Consider the following 19,134-nt stretch of genomic DNA (forward strand, 5'->3'; position numbering starts at 1 on the left):
ATGACAGTAACACTAGCTTTCACACTGCATAAGTAGTGCTCACTAACATATATGACAGAACGAAATGAGGAGAGACTCTTGACAAAGACGAGCATTACTTTGACGCACACTAAATATCTTGAAATAAATGAGACCCAAGTGTTGATGAAAGTAGTCACAGGTGAGATGGATGAACACACGGACATTCGACCACACCCATAGGAAATACATGGACATAACCAGATGTAGACCACACCCACACATGCCCAAGGGGAGGGGCCAGGAGCTGTAACATGACAAAGAGCTTTAATGGATTAAGTGAAATGAATAACAGTCACAGATACTTAAGAACCTCATTTTCCACAGAGCTGTAGGTATTTTGAACCATCACTGAACATCTTTGAGAAATTGATAACCAAATGTAAGCAGTATATAATATTAACAATTAGTGATATTGGCAACTTAATTCATTAAGACATCTGAAAGCATTGAGAGTCCAGTTTCCACTGTGAATGGAACAAGAGAAGCTCCCAGAACATGGAACCATGCTAGGAACTGTTTCTACTTGTACATGGTGATTTAACTTTAAAATATCTTTACATATAAAAGACAAAGATCTTTGTGTGTTTTTAAACTGAATTCTGTATATTATTGTAAGAGAGGAAGGTAGGATGAGGAAACGAACATTCAACAAGTAGGCTTTATTTACTACTGCACAGTTAGCACTTGACACATAGAACGTCTTGGCGTCTCATGGATCTCCTACTCAGGAGAGAGATGCTGAGCATCACTGAGCAGCTGGATCAGCAGCTCTATGAGCCACTGATTGACAGACAGACTGGTCAGATACTGCAACGGTGGAAACAGAAAACATCCCGTCTACACTTTCTAGCTGAAAGTGTAGCTAGACTAGACTAGTCTGTCTAGCTGACAGCAGTGTTTACAGACATTTTCAACACCTCCCTGGAGCAAGCCTCTGTTCCAACCTGCCTCAAGCAGCAACAATCATCCCTGTACCCAAACAATCAGCAGTCAGGTTCCTAAATGACTTCACACTGGCCTTCACACTGGTGGTGATGAAGTGCTTCGAGCATCTTACCCCGAGTCACTTGAAGAACAGCATCCCCCCTTCCTTAGACCAGCACCAGTTTACCTACAGGGCAAACAGATCAACAGAGGACGCTGTGTCACTGGTTCTCCAATCTGCCCTGACCCATCTAGACCAACGTGATAGCTATGTGTGGATGCTATTACAGCTCCGCATTTAATATTATCTCTCCCTACAAACTCACCACCAAGCTGGACCTCCTGGGCTTCAATACTCACCTGAGCAAATGGATCCTGGACTTCCTTACAAATAGACCACAGACCGAGCACATGGGAGATCGGGGTTCCTCTAGTATCATCCAAAACACTGGAGCACCACAGGGCTGTGTTTTGAGTTCCTTCCTCTTCTCCCTCAATACACAGGACTGCAAATCCATCCACAAGACTAATTCCATCATAACATTTGCAGATGAAACTATTGTGGTGGGCAAGATTACATCCAGTGATGAAACTGCCTACAGGTCAGAGGTCGAAAACCTGGAGGACTGGAGTCAAGAAAACAACTTGATCCTCAATGCAGCAAAGATGAAGGAATTGATCCTGGATTTCAGGAGGCTGAGACCCCTCGTCCATCACCCAATCACAATCAGTGGTGAGAGAGTGGAAACTGTGAAGAGTATCAAGTATCTCGGTGTTAACATCAGCCATGACATGACCTGGACCACCAACACCACAGCGACGGCCAAGAAAGGTCTCCAAAGATACATTTCCTGAGGTGCTTAAAGAGAGCACAACTCCCACAACAACTGCTGGTGAGCTTCTACAGGTCAGTCATTGACTCCGTCCTCACATACTGTATTTGTTTGGTTCTCTGGCTGCACTATAGACAATAGGAAAGATCTCCAGCGTATTATCAAGACTGCTGAGAGGATCTCCGGCACCAGCTCCCCAGACTAGAGGACATATACAGGACCCGCTGCACCAGGTGAGTCACTGCTATAATAAAGGACAGCACACACCCTGGACACTGTCTCTTCACTCCACTGTCTTCTGGAAGACGGTACAGGACACTATATGTACGGACTACAAGACTAAAAAACAGCTTCTATCAGAGAGCTGTTACACTACTGAACACTGAGCACAATAAACCCAACAGATTTTAACCCCACATTCACTACATCACTTTAACACACTGCACTCAGGTCCATATGCACTACGTCACTTTACATATTTAGATTTTTTTGATATTTATTCTTGATATTTTTGATATTTGATATTTAATTATGTTGGCATTTGGAGGAGGATTGCTCCAACAAAATTTCATTGTTTGTGCAATGACAAAGATATCTTATCTTATATCACGCATTCATGACAGAATTTCTGCACATCATTTCTGTGCATAATTAGTAAACCTGTGTGTGAACCAATGGGTCTTTCATTGATCAATCATCTCCCCTTTGGACACACAGGTCTTCCCATGGGTCGGTTTAGCATAGTAAAGAAACATGAATATAGTCAAACACGGCGGCCCAGAGGACAGCGCCACACACCATCCTGAAAAGCACAGCCTGCTTTCTTCCAGACGGCCTCTCCTCCTATGTGTGTGTGTGCTGTAGATCTGTGAGGGGGAGGGAGGGGCTGAGCTGCAAGGTCAACAGAGGAACTTGTGGGGGGGGGGGGGGGGTACAGAGCAGGTCTCATGACAGCTTGGTTCCCTCTAGAAACAGAATCAGCACCGTTAGTGTGGGCAGCACATTTACACAAAGATAACTGGTGTTATTACTGTTTACTGTTTAAACAATTACTGGTGTTTTTCTTCTCAAGAAGTAGAAGTTAAGTGGAGTGCAGGACTAATACGGCAGCACATATACTAAAATTGGATCAATACAGAGAAGATTAGCATGGCCCCTCCACCAGAGACACAATAGGATGGGGGCCAATCTTCTCTGTGTCCAGTTTGGGCCCTTGGGGGCCCTTCCAGGCGCCTGGGGAGTACTAGAAACCAAATTTGGGGTGCCTGATCTCATTCGAGACATCCCCAGAGTTCCTTCACCCTAAACCCAGAATCTACCCAAATCTTGTACCATGTGACCTCTTTGGCAAGGAGGCGGGACAATGGTGACTGAGGGTGGGACATGTCTTGCATGTTGAGTAGCCATGTGCATTACAATTTGCATGTCAACTAGCCATGTGCTATGCACAACAAATGTTGTAATGAATGATTGAATTATATTTTTTGAATGATTTAATTATATATATATTTTTTAGGAATTTCTGTTTTTAATCATCTTGATATTGTTGTAATTCTATTGAATATATAATTATGTCACAATTTTTATAAAATCCAAATAAAATTTCATAAATTGTGGAAACTGTCACGTTGAGGACCCCGGCCCCTCCCCTTTGGGCGTGTGTATACGTGGTCCACGTGCTTCGTCTGCGTCAGTGGAACTCCATGGTGATGGCTATGTCGTGTGATAATGTGTATCACCTGTGAACCGTCTCGTAATCACGTGGGGCTAATGTGGTTTGTCTATTTAATGTGCACTCACGCAGTGTCCTGTGCTCGTTGTTGTCTAAAGTCTACACGTTGCTGTGTGAGAGTTTTGTTATCTGTGCGCTATTGCGCAATCTTTGTCTAAATTAAAAGTGACGTCAGTCATAAAGGAAGGATTCTGTGTCGTGTCCTTCGCCGACCCATGAGCGTCACAGAAACAGCAAATTGTGTAAACAGTTGTCAGGAATGGCCGATGACATAATAAAGTTCACCTGCTTCACCACCACGCCCACATTCCATACATACTTAAGCACCAGAACTACACTTCCTGGTTGCGAAGTATTGCCTCCATGTTGTTGCGTACCAAGCCTTTATTCCGGTCTGTCTGCCTGTGTACCGAACTCTGCTTGCCCCCTAGACTACGTCTCCCGCCTGACCCCTGGATACCTCCCGGACTCTGCTCTCGCCTCTCGACCTCGGACCGTTCTGACCACCGCTACTCCACTACAGCCCTACACCAGCATAACACCGCTGTGTGCTCTACGTGGCCTGCTGTACTGAATTATCTAAATAAAAAGCACTCACTTCCGCATCAGGATCTCTCCTCGCGTGTTCCATTCGTTACAACAGTGTTTTCTTTAATCAACAATAAAAATTGTATAATATAATTATAATAAATGCTTATAATATAATAAATGCTTATAGTTATATATAATATAATATATAATATAAATATAATAATATATAATATATATAATATAATATAATAAATGCTTATAATTCACATAAAAATATATATATATATACACATACCTACATACATAAATACATACAGAAACTATTTACAAACATCAGGTAGGTGTTAGGCTCACTGACCCTGTCCAGCACCCCCTCTCTTCATCTCCTCCATCCACTGCTCCACTGTTTTCCCCGCTGCTGTCACGCAGAAGTGCACCCCACGAAAGCGGCTGTGGCCAAATTCTTTCGTTTTTGGCTGGCCACATTGTTTGCATGAATATTCATGTTTGAGCCGCTTCGTGGGGACGGGCTGTCCATCAGCAGCAGGGGGTGCAGTGCTGGCGGCAGCAGCAGCAGCGCCCTCTGCCTTCTTCCTCCACCGCCACGCTGTGGTCTGGGGCACTTTGGGCCCAGGCTGTGTGGCGGGGCAGTTGGAGTTGCAGAAGCTGGAGCAGCTGTGGCGTCATCGGAGGTAAGAGGATGGTGGCCTCGGACGCGCTGGGAAGCGTCCGCCTGGATGTTAAAGTCGTAGGCAGGGTGGGCGTGTGTGGGACGCTCCGGGAGCAAGCTCAGCGGAGGAGGGAGGGGTTCTCCACCGTGGGAGTGCTGGACTGGCCGACTCTCAGGTGCAGAACGTCCTGTTCCTGATTCTTCTTCCTGGCGTTGTACCTGTAACAGAAATGCAACACAGCCTATCAGTAATCAGCCTGTATAGCTCACAGTGTCAATGAGATCAATTTCAGATAAACTCACCACTGGGTCAGTGTCCACTGATTCAGCTCAAAGAGCTGTATTTTTGTCCGAGCCATGAGGCCAGGGCTGCCCAGGACTACGTCCCTGATGACGCCATAGTCCCTCATTATGGCAGCTCACCTGTTCACCCTGATGCCGGCGATGGTCTGCCCGCCAGGGTGAAAGCGACAAAGCGCCAGGCAAATGGCCTCGACAAGGCGGCTTACGCTGGGCCATTGAGCAGCCCCACTGCCCTGTCCGAGGAAGCAGCTGCAGACAGAAATCAGTGACACGGCTACAAACCAAACTAGAAAATCCTGAAGTTACTGGATTACTGAAGGTTTGCCTACCGCTTCAGACTCTGTGTCCCAGTGACAACAGAGGTCTACGAATGACTGCTTTTGAACCGTCCCTTCAGCAGTCGGTCTCTGTGACGTGGCAGGTAGACAACACCGCCTTTGTTACTCTCTGGCAGTTTGTCCCAGAGAGCAACGATGCTGTCTACCTTCTGCTGTGTCACAAATGTCTGGTGACGCAGCTCCACCAGACCGTCAGCCAGGTTGACCACGTGATGATAGCCTGGAACACCGTCGGGTCCTAGACTCTCCTGGAAATTAAAGAAAGAGAAATCATTACAGAAGAGACACAGCGCATATGACAAACAAACCCACCATAGAGATTACTGTGTGTGTGTGTGTGTGTGTGTGTGTACTTCCATACAATCTTACCGTCTTAGTGGAGTCCATCTTTAATACGGCTCCATAGATGGAGGTGACCCTGGCCTTCGTCTCCTCAAGCCGTGACAGCACATCCTGGGCATAAACTGTCAGCAGCCATTTTGGAGTGGGCACTGGCACAATCGGGGGCAGCTGCTGGGTGATGGTTCTGGGGTCAGTGCCCGGGACCAGACACTTCTTGAGCTTGGAGAGGTACTCGGAGGACTGAGTGAGCCATTGCTGTCTGTGCCTGACACACAGATGCCTGTACAGCGAGGTCACACTGTTCCCGAGAGTGCGGCCTCACATCAAGCTCACGACCTCCTTGTCGCAGGACAGCCTACAGCGTGCCAAAGCAAAAACACAGAAAACCATGTAATAGAAATCAGAAATATAGACTTCATTGGACTGCTTTCCCAGAGAAGTGTTTAAGAACATGGTGTGCTACCGAAAGAGGAAGTTTGAGGTCATCCACTAGGTCAAGGAGACTAGACAGAGAGAAGGCGGGAGTGAGGACATGTTCCAGGCAGATGACATGTTTTCTGTTCCAGACGGACAGCAGGCCCAGCTAGAAATGTTCCCCTGAGATTGCGGAATTATTCTTACATTTGATGTTTGACACACATGCATTCAATCATGCCATGTATTTACGAATGATCACCTGACTGTAATTGTGCTGATAATGCTTCACATGACCAACCAGCCCTAAGACTGTATAAAAGGGTTGGTGGTTTGAACAATAAACCAGAGTGATTTGGTAAAGTAACCAGTGTGTGTGTGTGTTGCTTTCACTAATTGTCACTCTCCGAGCTCGCATCTTTTCTTACAGAGAGACCCCAGTTGTTGTGACGGAGAATTTCCACGACAATTTTGGCGACCACGAAGGGACCTCCTGAGTGAGGATCTGACTCATCAGAGAAAGGTACTTCACCAGCGAGGTTTACGAATCATTAAGGCAAAAGTGTGAATTGTTTTAGATGCCTGTTGTGCTGCAGGTCACCCGGACGCCGTAGTGTGTATCCACAGTTGGTGGATCAAACTAGGGAAGAGAGCAGGGCGGCCGATACTAAGACAGGGTAGTCTAGTATCTAAAAATCTCAGTTGCAGCGAGGCTGACTGAGCGCTTGTGGTGACGACCACTGATAGCGTAAGGGAATAACTAGACAAGGGTCGTTATTCGCCTAGAAAATTCGTACCGGTACGTGAAAAATAGGCGCCCAGCGTAGGAGTTCGTGGCGGGTGCAGCACAAAGTCAGGCCTAAATTTATTTTTAAATAAAATAAGGTCTCTCGGTAAGAACTGAAAATGGGGAACAGAAACACAAAACAAAGTAAAGGGAAGCCTGAGAATGTTGCAATGAAATATACACCACCCAACGTTAATTTTATGATAAAAAATTATGGTGCAGAAAGTGTTGAACAGTTTCCAAAATGGGTTTCGGATTTTGGTTTTCCAGCTAAAGGGTCGTTTAGCTCAGAGCAAATAAATGCATTAAGAGATAAGCTGGCTGAAGGGGAAAAGCAAGTAGATAGGAAAGGTAGACGCAAGTTTTGGGCTGATTGGAAGGCAGTTGGAATGTGGCAGGAAGAAGCAGGTAAGAGAATCAGGCAGGCAGGTCCGTCTCAACCATCTCAGTGCTTGAAGTTGCAGGCTGATCCCGACCTGGACGCTGCCCCCCCGAGACCTCGAGCCAATCCAGCACCACAGAGGGACCCGCCAGCGCCACCACCGCCACCAGCAACACAAGACGAGCAACCGGGCCAGGCGCAGCCACCACTCCCTCAAGAACAACACCATCAGCGAAAACCTGACATAAAGGTCGAACCGGGAGTGGAAGCGCAAGCAGTAACCCAAGCGGCACCCATTCCACTGTCAGCACCAACAACAGCAGCGGCACCAACTCAGCTGCTGACGCTGCCATCAACACCAGCAGCACCTACTTATCTGCTGGCACTACCACCAACATCAGCAGCCCCAATCCAGCTGACAATACCACCATCACAAGCGGCACCGCCCCAGCTGCTGGCTGCCCCATCAGCACCAGCAGCAGACCCGACCACAGCTGTGAAATTTCAACTCCCCTCACCGATTTTTCACTTCCCCCCGCCTCCAGATCAAGAGACACTCAGAGCAGCGGCGGGGGGTCAAGCTGACCCTTGCGAGGACGACAGCGAGGACGACGCAGAGAGTGATCAAGATGCAGAAGAAGAACAAAGCCGCGGGCTCACTCGGACTGGGGCCAAGTTTCGGAATACAGGCCTCATCAAGAAGAAAAAACAGAGGAAAGAAAGGCGAGAGGTCCACCAGCTGCCAATGGTGGAGGTGGCGGGCCACGATGGAATCATGTTGGTCCACCGCCCATGGACTATGACAGATATCAAAGAAGTTATGAGACAAATGGACAACCCTAGAGACATGGGCGGGGAAAGGTTCGCCAGGCAAGTCCACCAGTTATGTCAAGAATTCAAACCTAATACCGGTGAGTTGAGGAGACTGCTGATGCAACACCTGGGTCTGGACTGGGGTAAGGTGTCCGCGGGCTGGCCACAGGAGGACTTGAGAATGACAGCCCCTGACTGGGAAGATGCTGAAAACGTGCAATACCGTGCTGCCATTGAGCGGTTGGAGGGTCACATCAAAACGGCCTTCCCACTGCGCCCTGACCCAGGAAAAGTGGCCAGATGCCGACAGGACGATAATGAGACTGTGGAGGCCTACTTGGATAGGCTAATAGTGCTACATGAGAGATATTGTGGCATTGAGAATCCTGGAGAAATGGCTAGAGAAGATGGAATTCCACATGTATGGGAGACCCTGCTGTGTACAAATTTCCTTAATGGACTACTGCCCACTTTGCAAAAGACAGTGAAAAAATTATGCATCGGATGGGAAACAGCCCCGATGGCAAAGCTCCTCTCACATGCCCTCCACGCGGAAAACACTGCAAAAGAGAAGGCCAAGGAGGGGGAAAACAAGCGTAAAGCGAAGAAGGATGGAGCTGAATTGACTATGGTACAGTACATACCCAACCAGTTCATGCCCTACCAAGGTCAACCCGGAAGAGGGCGAGGCCGAGGGAGGCGAAGAGGAAGAGGGGGGCCGACACCCGGAAACCGTGGGTGGGCCCCAAGACCGGCAGGGCCTGGAGATATATGCTGGACCTGTGGCGGAGCTGGACATTTTGCAAAGGACTGTCCAAACGCTGCGGGGGGAGCGCCCGGGGGTACGGATCAGTCCAACTGACTAAGCCAAGAGCAAGAACTGGTGAGACTGGACAGTGAAGGTAAGACACAATTTGTTTTTAATGATGCACACACCACACATATTGATACATTCCAACTGGTAGAGAGGAATAAAAAAGACAGGGATGTTGATTTATGTTTTGTTAAATACAACACTGAAACTTTTAAAGAGATGCCCATGATTTCAATGAATGTGTATGGACAAAATATGTTGTTTTTAGTTGACTCGGGGGCAGGACATTCAGTCATCAGGAAACAGGAGTTTGTTTTGAACACACCGCCATTATCAGGAAAAAACTTGTGCACTAAAGGGGCGTCTGGGGTGATTGTGCAAGAACCACTCACAGCAGCAATCAAGTGTGTGTGTGAATCAGGAAGGGGGGTCTTGCATAGTTTCATACTTTCCACAGTTTGTCCAGTAAATTTAATGGGGAGAGATTTAATGTGTGAAATGGGGGTTCGAATCACTTCAACGCCTGGGGGATTACAGATTGAAATTGCTGAAAATGATTTTGATGATTTTGCGATGGTCCAATATGCACCGGGGCCGCCGCTGTATGCGTACAACTGGAAACTATGCACTAACAATTTAACAAGAGCTACTGAAATGTTGGTTGAGCAGACCGAACAGCGCATGCGAGATTGCCCTCATAGTGTTATGAAGGCTGAGGAACTTCATGTAACAGCAAAAGTGTGTGATGGGCCAGACTCTTGTTTTGAAAAAGTGTGGTTTGGGGACAGGCCACCCCTCCGTGAGAGATTGCGGTTGGGGGATGTGTACTGGTCCCCGGTGAATTTGTATTCTGGTGTGGTGGTAAATTTTTCTGACTGTGCGAACCAAGGAGTTGCACACACACGCATGGCTCCCTTATCTGAACTGCTTGGAACACAGCAGCAGAGCTGTGGGTGCCAAGAATGTTGTTTTCAGCTTACTAATGTTCCTCCCCATGTCTCTCTGGCAAAACCTGAAGATGAGACATGAGACATGATGAGGCAGAGTGTAGGTTATTGGTTGGCAAAAATGTGCAGAGTGCGTGAGTGGGAGACAACAGAGAATCCTGTTGTTTTTTTCAATAGTGGGCTTTCAGTGTACAAAATGCATTTGGGAACTGTGATTGATGTTGAGCGCAGCGTAATGATTTGTGAAGGGAAAGAGTGCAGGTTTGACCCTGCATACATTTTTTCTCGGAGGAGGCGTGTAGGCCAGTTTCCCTCAGTTCTGTGTCAGTCATCAGACCAGACGCCTGACCCAGTGAGTGTGCACCCGAGACTAGCTGAGGTGCCCCCTGTGGTATGGGCAACAGGGAAATATGATGTTGGCCTTGTCAAAAGCGCCACCCCGGTAGTGATAACACCCAAATCAGATTTTAGACCAAAACAAGCGCAATACCCGTTGAAGCCTGAGGCCATTGAGGGCATTAGGCCTGTGTTCAAAGCACTGTGTGAAAAAGGAGTAATAGTGCCGTGTCCTAACTCCCCTGTTAGAACTAGGGTTGTCCCGATCCGATATTTGGATCGGATCGGCCGCCGATATTAGCAAAAAAATGCGTATCGGTATCGGATCGGCAGACACGAGAAAATGCCGATCCAGACTCCCGATCCAGTTTTTTTTTAAGTCCGATCCGGGTTTTCCAGCGCACCCATTTAGATAATCCATTCCAGTTTTTGCTAGTGAGAGTAAAATCCGGTCTGCATTTTCCAGCACACCTTCAGCACACGAGCATAGTTTCTGCCCCAATTTAGCTCCGTGGCATCTCGGACCGCCGTGTAAATTTGAAGTTATCGGTCAGTTGTGTGGGATTATTTTACCTTAAAGGATGACAAAGACGAAGAGGTAGAGTGCAACATATGCCACAGTAAAGTTAAGCGTTGTGGTAAAGCTGTAAGAACTTTTAATATCACCAATCTAATCAAGCATTTAGCGAAATACCACCATAAACAACATGACTAATGAAAACCGAAGACAAAAAGAAAGGTCCTACACAACTAACACTGGCAGAAACGTTTGAATTGAAGGGAGTGTATAGATGGGGATGGAGCAGCAAAGTGTGGAGTAGAAGGCATTTTGCTTTTAATTAGTTTACGATATGTGCACGGATTTTTTTTTAAGCTTTGGTTTACACTTGTTCAAGAGCACTGATGGATGTTAATGTTAATAATAGACTATTTTCCACTCAGGTTGTGTGTTTTTTTTAAATATATAATTTACAATATTATTTACACTTGTGGCTTTTTAATCCTTGGTTTACTGATGCTATTTCTGTTTGTTATTTAATATTTTGTCTATTTTGAGTTTATTAATTGCTAAATAAACAGGTCAGTTTCTCCTTACCAACCATTGTGTATTATTCAAACACACCTAATTCAGCTGGCTACTTGTTATCAAGAGTAAAACGCTTTTCAACATGAGTTTGACAATAAAGTAAGTTGGCTAAATAACTTTAAACTTTAATACATGCTCGGATAGGCCGGTATCGGCCGATATCGGTATCGGATCGGAAGTGCAAATAAATATCGGTATCGGATCGGAAGTTCAAAAAGCTGGATCGGGACATCCCTAGTTAGAACTCCTATTTTTCCAGTCAAGAAGGCCAGAAAACCCCCCCAACCAGACGAATGGAGATTCGTTCAAGATCTACAAGCCGTAAATGCTGCAGTCATGCCAAGAGTGCCAAATGTCCCGAATCCGCACACAATACTGAGTCAGGTCTCATCAGAGGCCAAGTGGTTTTCTGTCATTGATCTGTCTAATGCTTTTTTCAGCATTCCTGTGCACCCGGACAGCCAGTACTGGTTTGCCTTCATGTTCGACGGACAGCCCTACACCTTCACGCGGCTGTGCCAGGGTTACTGTGAGTCGCCTACAATATACAATCAAGCCATCAAACAAAGTCTTGATTCCCTGGAACTGTCCCAGGGGACTAATTTAGTCCAATATGTAGATGACCTCCTACTGTCACCGCCTAATTATCAGCAGTGCATTGATGACAGCATTAAATTGTTGAAACACTTGGCAGACGAGGGGCACAAAGTGAGCCTCAGCAAGCTCCAGTTTGTGCAGCCCTCAGTTAGGTTCTTAGGGCATGACATTTCTGCAGAAGGGAAAACTCTTGCAACATCCAGGACGGAAGCAATTGCGAAAATACCGAAACCACAGACAATCAAGCAGCTGATGTCATTTTTAGGGATGTGTTCTTACTGTCGTTCATTCATTCCTAACTATTCTTGTGTTGAAACTCCCTTGCGGGCCTTGACCCGTGGCCCAGCAGCAGCAGCTGTTGAATGGACCAAGGAAGCTGAAGAAGCTTTTGTAACCTTGAAGCTGGCCTTGCAGACTGCGCCCACCCTGGGCATTCCTGATCCTACACGACCCTATACTCAGACGGTCGATGAAAAGAATGGTTGCATGACTTCTGTTCTCTTGCAGAAACACGGGGATCGACAGAGACCCGTTGCTTACTTCTCTTGTAAACTTGACCCTGTTACTGCAGGGCTCCCAGTTTGTCTGCGTGCTGTGGCCGCAGCAGAGAAAGCGGTGGCAGCATCCAGAGACATTGTGGGCTATTCTACACTGACATTACTCGTCCCACATGCTGTTTCACTTCTGCTTCTTGAAAAGAAAACATCACACTTGTCCACTCAGCGTTGGCTGAGATACAACACTGTGCTGCTTGACATGCCCAACATAATTATTCTAAGATGCACTGTTCTTAACCCTGCTACACTCCTGCCCACAGAGGAGGATGGTGAACCACATGATTGTGTTGCGGTGACTAACATGTTGTGCTCCCCCAGGTTGGATCTAAAGGAGGAGCCCCTGGACAATCCTGATCACATTTTCTTTGTCGATGGGTCAGCATCCAGAGATCCCAGCACTGGGCTGAATAGAGTAGGTTGGGCCGTGGTAGCCCCCTCCTATTTGGTTGACTCAGGGCCCTTGCCTCACCATCTCTCTGCACAGGCAGCGGAGCTGTATGCCCTGACACAGGCGTGCAAGTTGGCTGAGGGCAAGTCTGTTACGATCTACACCGACAGCAGGTATGCGTTCGGAGTAGTTCATGATTTTGGGGCGATTTGGAAGCAGCGTAGTTTTCTCACTAGTTCAGGGACTCTGATTGCACACCACAAGCTTGTGCTCGATCTCCTGGATGCTCTCCAATTGCCGTCTGCTGTTGCTGTGTGTAAATGTGCCGCCCACTCTAACGGCGTTGACTCTGTTTCTAGAGGGAACCAAGCTGCGGATGCGGCTGCCAAGAGAGCTGCTCAGCAGCCAAGGGAAGAAGTTCCTCTTTTGACCTTGCAACTCACCCCCTCCCTCTCACTCACAGACTTGCAGCGCTCAGCCACACAGGAGGAGAAGGCGGCTTGGAAGAAAGCAGGCTGTGCTTTCCAGGACAGCGTGTGGCGCTGCCCCTCGGGCCGGCCGTGCCTGCCAAAGTTCATGTTTCCGTATTATGCTAAGTTGACCCATGGGAAGGCCCATGTGTCAAAAGGGGGGATGATTGATCAGTTAAAATCCCATTGGTTCACGCAGGGGTTTGCTATTTATGCTCAGAAATTTTGCCAGCAATGCGTGATATGTGCACAACACAATGTAGGAAGAGGAACACAGATGCAGCAAGCAGCACACCCAACACCTGAGAAACCATTTGATCACTTGCAGATGGATTTTGTTGAGCTCACGCCAAGCGAAGGGAAGAAGTATTGTCTGGTGATTGTGGATATGTTCTCAAAGTGGGTTGAGGTTTTCCCCACGGCGAAGCAGGATTCAGATGCCGTGGCTAAGGCCCTGGTAAGAGACATAATTCCTAGGTGGGGCATTCCAAGTAAAATATCCAGTGATAATGGAACCCCTTTCATTAGTGGGGCTTTGAAGTCAGTAGGCACATTTCTAGGGATTGACATGAGACAGCACTGTGCCTATCACCCAGCAAGTGCAGGGGCCGTTGAGAGAGAGAACGGCAACCTGAAAAACAAATTGAGCAAAGCATGTGCAGAGACAGGTCTGGGGTGGACTAAGGTCCTCCCTATTGTGCTCATGCAAATGAGAATGCAGGTAAGACCGAAACACGGCCTGAGTCCATTTGAGATTTTGTTTGGCAAACCACCAAACACCGGCGTGGGTCCGGTGAAGACACAGGCCAACAGCCTTGTGGGCTGTGAGGATGCAATGTTAAATTACTGTGTGCAACTCTCCTCTACTCTGAAATCTGTCCACAAGCAGGTCAGAGAGGCACTTCCTGATCCAGCCACTGGTCCGCTGCACGATATCCAGCCTGGGGAGTGGGTGGTGATAAAGGACTTCAGGAGAGCGAGGTGGAACAACCCGAGGTGGAGAGGCCCTTTCCAAGTCCTCCTGGTGACGCAGACGGCTGTGAAGGTGACAGGACGAACTACGTGGGTCCACGCCAGCCACTGCAGACGAGTGCCACAGCCTGAGGAGGAGTCGGAGGACAAGAAGAAAGAAGAGTAGAACAGGGATCCTGACTTCACCTGAAATCCTGTGTGAAAAGTGGGGCCAGACTGTTTACATTCTGGTAACACGTAAACACTCAAGAAAGGTATGGAAGGTGAAGGTAACAGGCTAGGGATGAAGAGATCCAGAAGTGGGGTCAACTGCTGGCATGCGGTTTCTGTGATAATAGGAGCCACCGTCATTGCAGGTCTCGCTACAGCCATATTGTGGATCGCGCAGGAGGAAGTGGAAGTTAAAAGTGCGAGTCGGGGGTTACGCAACCCTAAGATTAACCACTTCTGGAAATATGCCAACTTCACTGTGAAAGATGTTCTAAACATAGACAAAACATGTATAGTGTGTGCGCTGCTGCCACACACTGCAGAGAGACCATTCGTTTATTCCCTTGCAACTAGCTCCTGGGAGACAACAGTTAAAGCCTGGAGGTCAATAGGTGACGTGGGCTACGAGAGAACAGAGAAGTTCCTGGTGAATCATCCAACTCCCAAAGCAGGAATAGAGATAGTGTGGCCTGGAGCGAAGACCCGTTTCCCTTTGTGTGTTTACAGGAATGACAGTAACGGGAGGAGCCCTGACAGCGAGAGCCAGGTTCAGTGTGTGGAGAAGCCTGATGGGGGAGAGGACTGTTTCTACACAGCAGGCCTTTCACCATCCCAGAAGGGCTTAAGCAGCGAGCAGTGCGTGAGTTCTGTGAACCTGAGAGGATGGAACGAACCCCATCTGGCGGAGGCCAGACCAGCGTTCAACAGTGACTGTAAGTTGTGGATCCCAGATTGGTATTGGTGGTGCGGAAGCCAGCTGTATCTATATCTGCCAAGAACGCAAAGAGGAAGATGTGCACTGGTGGCAGTAGAGGCACATTTGAAGGTAATCACCGCATTCGACCCTCCAAAGAGAAATAGACCTAGGAGGGCAATGGTAAACACTGTTCCTGAGGAGTACAGACTGACCAGCGAGTTCCAGCGTTTTATTGAAATAATGTTACCTATGTACGGAGTAGGCAGCATTCGTAGAGATGTGAATAGAGTGCATTACAGACTGGCAACGTTCGTGAACAGCACCATTGCGGCAACAGAAGGTATCAAAACCGAGCTGACTGCACTGAGAATGATGTCAGAACAGAACAGGATGGCATTGGACATCATCCTTGCCAAAGAGGGAGGAGTGTGCGCCATGGTAGGAGAAAGATGTTGTACCTATATACCCGCTAATGATGAGCCCACAGGAAACATCACCATCGCTGTGGGAAAGATGAAGGAGGTGGCTGCAGGACTGAAGCAAGACGAGCAGAGAGCTGCGTCAGAGTGGTGGACATGGTTTGCATCTTGGAGAGCGTGGCTCATGGCAGCTACGCCCGCCATCGTGGTAGTTGCGGTTCTGCTATGTTGTGGACCTATGATATGTCAGATGTGTGTCTCCACGATGTACAGCGGGAGACGTATGTTACAGATGACTCGAGTGGAGACGGAAATGATTGCTCTTAATGTCCGTGATAACCTTGACGATGACGATGGGGTGTATGAATCAGCAGATGATGAAGAAGATGAAGCTGTGTATGCCAACGACGGCGAAGGAGAGGAAGAAGATGCCGTGTACGAACCTATGGAGAGGAATGAGGTTGTAATGGTTTCGGCCGTAGAGAATCGGGTGTACTTAGCAGAATTACCCGTTTATGATGAAGTAGAACCTAAGGTGAGCTGTGTGTAAAATGAATAATGGGAGAATGGTGAAGGAGGATGAAAAGTGTGGAGTGATAAGTTTGATTTATGATCCTGCAACTTAAACCTGGAAAGGCTTGTTGTAGGGGATGTTATTTTCAAACTCAGTGTGGTTCTGTCCTCTGTGTTGATCGCAGGGGCCTATCTAATCTAGACTAATAACCATTACTATTGTTTGTATCCAGGTACTAATCTGCTCTTAACCACATATCATTTTTATATATCTATACATGTATATCATCAACTGTTACCGTGCTTGAATTGAATTATGAATTGACTACAAAAAAAGTTGACAATCGAATCAGATCTTAGGACAACTAATAAAATGAAGATTATGTTTAGTGATTAAAATCTATTTTAATGTATAAATGTGCATTTACACATAAACCTAATAATAATAATGTTATGGTTCCGAAACGAGTAATATGGAGTAAAAGACATGTTTAATTTCATGTTTTATCTGATTATTTTCAATAATCTTTGGTTAAACCCTGAGTAATGAATCAGGTACGATTTATAGATTTATGGCGGTATCCTTATGCATTCCTATATATTCTTGTAAGGGTTTTATTGTATCTGTATTCTGTATCCTAAATGAAAGGTACTCATGTTGATTATGATAAAATTTACTGTGGTAAAGTTATGTGTTTGTACTGTGAAATAAGTACAAACAAGTGGGGAATGTAATAGAAATCAGAAATATAGACTTCATTGGACTGCTTTCCCAGAGAAGTGTTTAAGAACATGGTGTGCTACCGAAAGAGGAAGTTTGAGGTCATCCACTAGGTCAAGGAGACTAGACAGAGAGAAGGCGGGAGTGAGGACATGTTCCAGGCAGATGACATGTTTTCTGTTCCAGACGGACAGCAGGCCCAGCTAGAAATGTTCCCCTGAGATTGCGGAATTATTCTTACATTTGATGTTTGACACACATGCATTCAATCATGCCATGTATTTACGAATGATCACCTGACTGTAATTGTGCTGATAATGCTTCACATGACCAACCAGCCCTAAGACTGTATAAAAGGGTTGGTGGTTTGAACAATAAACCAGAGTGATTTGGTAAAGTAACCAGTGTGTGTGTGTGTTGCTTTCACTAATTGTCACTCTCCGAGCTCGCATCTTTTCTTACAGAGAGACCCCGGTTGTTGTGACGGAGAATTTCCACAACAACCACAATCAAACACAACTTCTCACAAGCTTACAAATGCGCACGCACACTCATTGACACTCACACTCACCCTCCAGACGGTCTTGTACGTCCCGCAGGCCGTCAGCTTATGGCCCAGCCGACGGCACTCGGGATGAACGCACAACAGCTTGAACGCCCACATGCGACAGGGCATCCACAGGAACAGCCTGCTGTGGAAGAAGGTGTCTGGCGATGATGGAGGTTACGTGTACACCAGCCGGGGTCCGGGAGGCGGCCACCACAGGCGCAGGTTCTTGGTCAGCGCCAGCCTCCCAGACTGGTCTCTGGTGAAGAGAGCCCGGCTGACCCACTGATGCTGCTCTTTGGGCAGCGTCTGCTTCCAGCCCTCGGGCAGAAGCACCTTAGACAGACAGACAGATGTAATGAATACGGGCTTCACATTTTCACTGAATCTACAACAAAAACCCCAGAGCTGGGCTGCTCACCTCAGCAGTGGACACTGGCTGCATTTCCAAAGGCTGCTGCTCTGGTTCAGCCGTTGGTAGGGAGTGCTGGGGGGGGGGCCACGGCAGAGGAAGAGGGAGCTGGAAGGACACGTGTTAATGAGCTTATGAAGGGGAGAAACATCATAACAGCATCAGCGTACGTAAGCCTGCATGGACGACCAACACAGCCAATAAACCCAAAAGCACCAAGCGCTACTGAAAAGTCTGATGAAAGTTTGTCATTTTGTGCAGCTACTATGTTAATGAAATAAGCAGAGATGCCCCCCATTTCCCCCCCACCCTCAAAAGTAGAGTGCTACTTAACATGCAATTAATGAGTTAAAGATTATGAAGATTGGTGAAGTGCAGCATGAATTAATGAGCGTGCAGCGTGAGACTATTCTAGCACCACCACCCTTCATTACCTACATTACCACTTCCATTTCCTTTCCAATACAGCTGCATTACAACAAAACAAGTTAAGGCCAAACAACAAGACATTCAATCCAATACTAGTGTACTTCACTCAGTCCAACCTGCAGGACAACTCACCTTCAACGTCCAGTTCCACTGACGCAGCCAGCAGCTCGGCGTCTGTGGGATCCTGTGTGCTGCGGCTGGCTGTGGAAGTCCGGCGCTTGGACAAGCCTGTGTATGGACACAAGAAACACGTTATCAGACAGAACTGTGCTTGGAGGCAGGCACACACACACACACACACACACACACAAAACAACACACACGTGTCTCTACACATGCAAACTGTACAACCTGGGAGACGGGGCACTGTAGCCGGAGCAGGCACAGAGCGTGTCTCTGGCCGGGTGCTCTTCTCCGCATCTCTGCACTGTATGAACTTCTGTAGTGCCTCCATCTTGGTCCCAGGCAGAGGTGGAAAGAGTACTGAAAAATTGTAATTGAGTAAAAGTATCATTACTTTGCCTAAAATCTACTCAGAGTAAAAGTAAAATTACCCATCTCAAAATGTACTCGAGTATAAGTACAAAATTACTTCATCTAAAATGTAATTTGAGTAAAAGTTACTTAGTTACTTTCAGTTATTTAATGCATGGATGAATCATGAACCAAATTCAGCACAAGTTGTTTTAATCAATTTCAAAGCGTATTTAAGTGCACATCCACACTTGCAAAAAGATCAGCTGGGCTCAGGAACATACAAGGACACAGCACAAGGACAGTCACAACCTGTACCATAAAGTGCAAACAATTTTCAGTCCTATTGTCCAACGGACAACACTATGATAAGAATAAAGAAATTTAAATTACAAATTATTCAAAAAACAAAATGCACACAAAATTAAGTGCACACAAGATGCCACAAATCAAA

The 19,134-nt window shown here is 46.9% G+C and overlaps 1 protein-coding gene and 1 non-coding gene across 2 annotated transcripts; one reads left to right on the plus strand and one right to left on the minus strand.

Annotated features, from left to right (window-relative positions):
- Positions 1-2,868: 2,868 nt before the first annotated feature.
- LOC143528067 (U6 spliceosomal RNA) lies at positions 2,869-2,972 on the plus strand. The gene has a single exon (XR_013134350.1). It is a non-coding gene; the product is annotated as a U6 spliceosomal RNA (small nuclear RNA).
- Positions 2,973-17,495: 14,523 nt separating this feature from the next.
- LOC143525834 (uncharacterized) lies at positions 17,496-18,666 on the minus strand. The gene is made up of 4 exons (XM_077020240.1): positions 18,558-18,666; positions 18,339-18,434; positions 17,787-17,885; positions 17,496-17,701 (listed from the first exon to the last, which is right to left on the minus strand). Exons 1-4 carry the CDS (start codon positions 18,624-18,626, stop codon positions 17,543-17,545), a joined length of 423 nt encoding a protein of 140 aa, XP_076876355.1. The 5' UTR covers positions 18,627-18,666; the 3' UTR covers positions 17,496-17,542.
- Positions 18,667-19,134: the final 468 nt, after the last annotated feature.

The sequence above is a fragment of the Brachyhypopomus gauderio genome, chromosome 1 (genome assembly GCF_052324685.1).
Source record: "Brachyhypopomus gauderio isolate BG-103 chromosome 1, BGAUD_0.2, whole genome shotgun sequence".
Lineage (NCBI taxonomy): Eukaryota > Metazoa > Chordata > Actinopteri > Gymnotiformes > Hypopomidae > Brachyhypopomus > Brachyhypopomus gauderio.

Bases quoted from the DNA above. Each gene is read 5' to 3' on its own strand.
- LOC143525834 (XM_077020240.1), bottom strand. From the start codon at position 18,626: ATGCGGAGAAGAGCACCCGGCCAGAGACACGCTCTGTGCCTGCTCCGG. The intron at 17,886-18,338 runs GTGAGTTGTCCT...GTGTCCTTCCAG, and splicing joins AGTGGAACTGGACGTTGAAG to CTCCCTCTTCCTCTGCCGTG. The intron at 17,702-17,786 runs GTGAGCAGCCCA...TGTCTGTCTAAG, and splicing joins AGCCAGTGTCCACTGCTGAG to GTGCTTCTGCCCGAGGGCTG.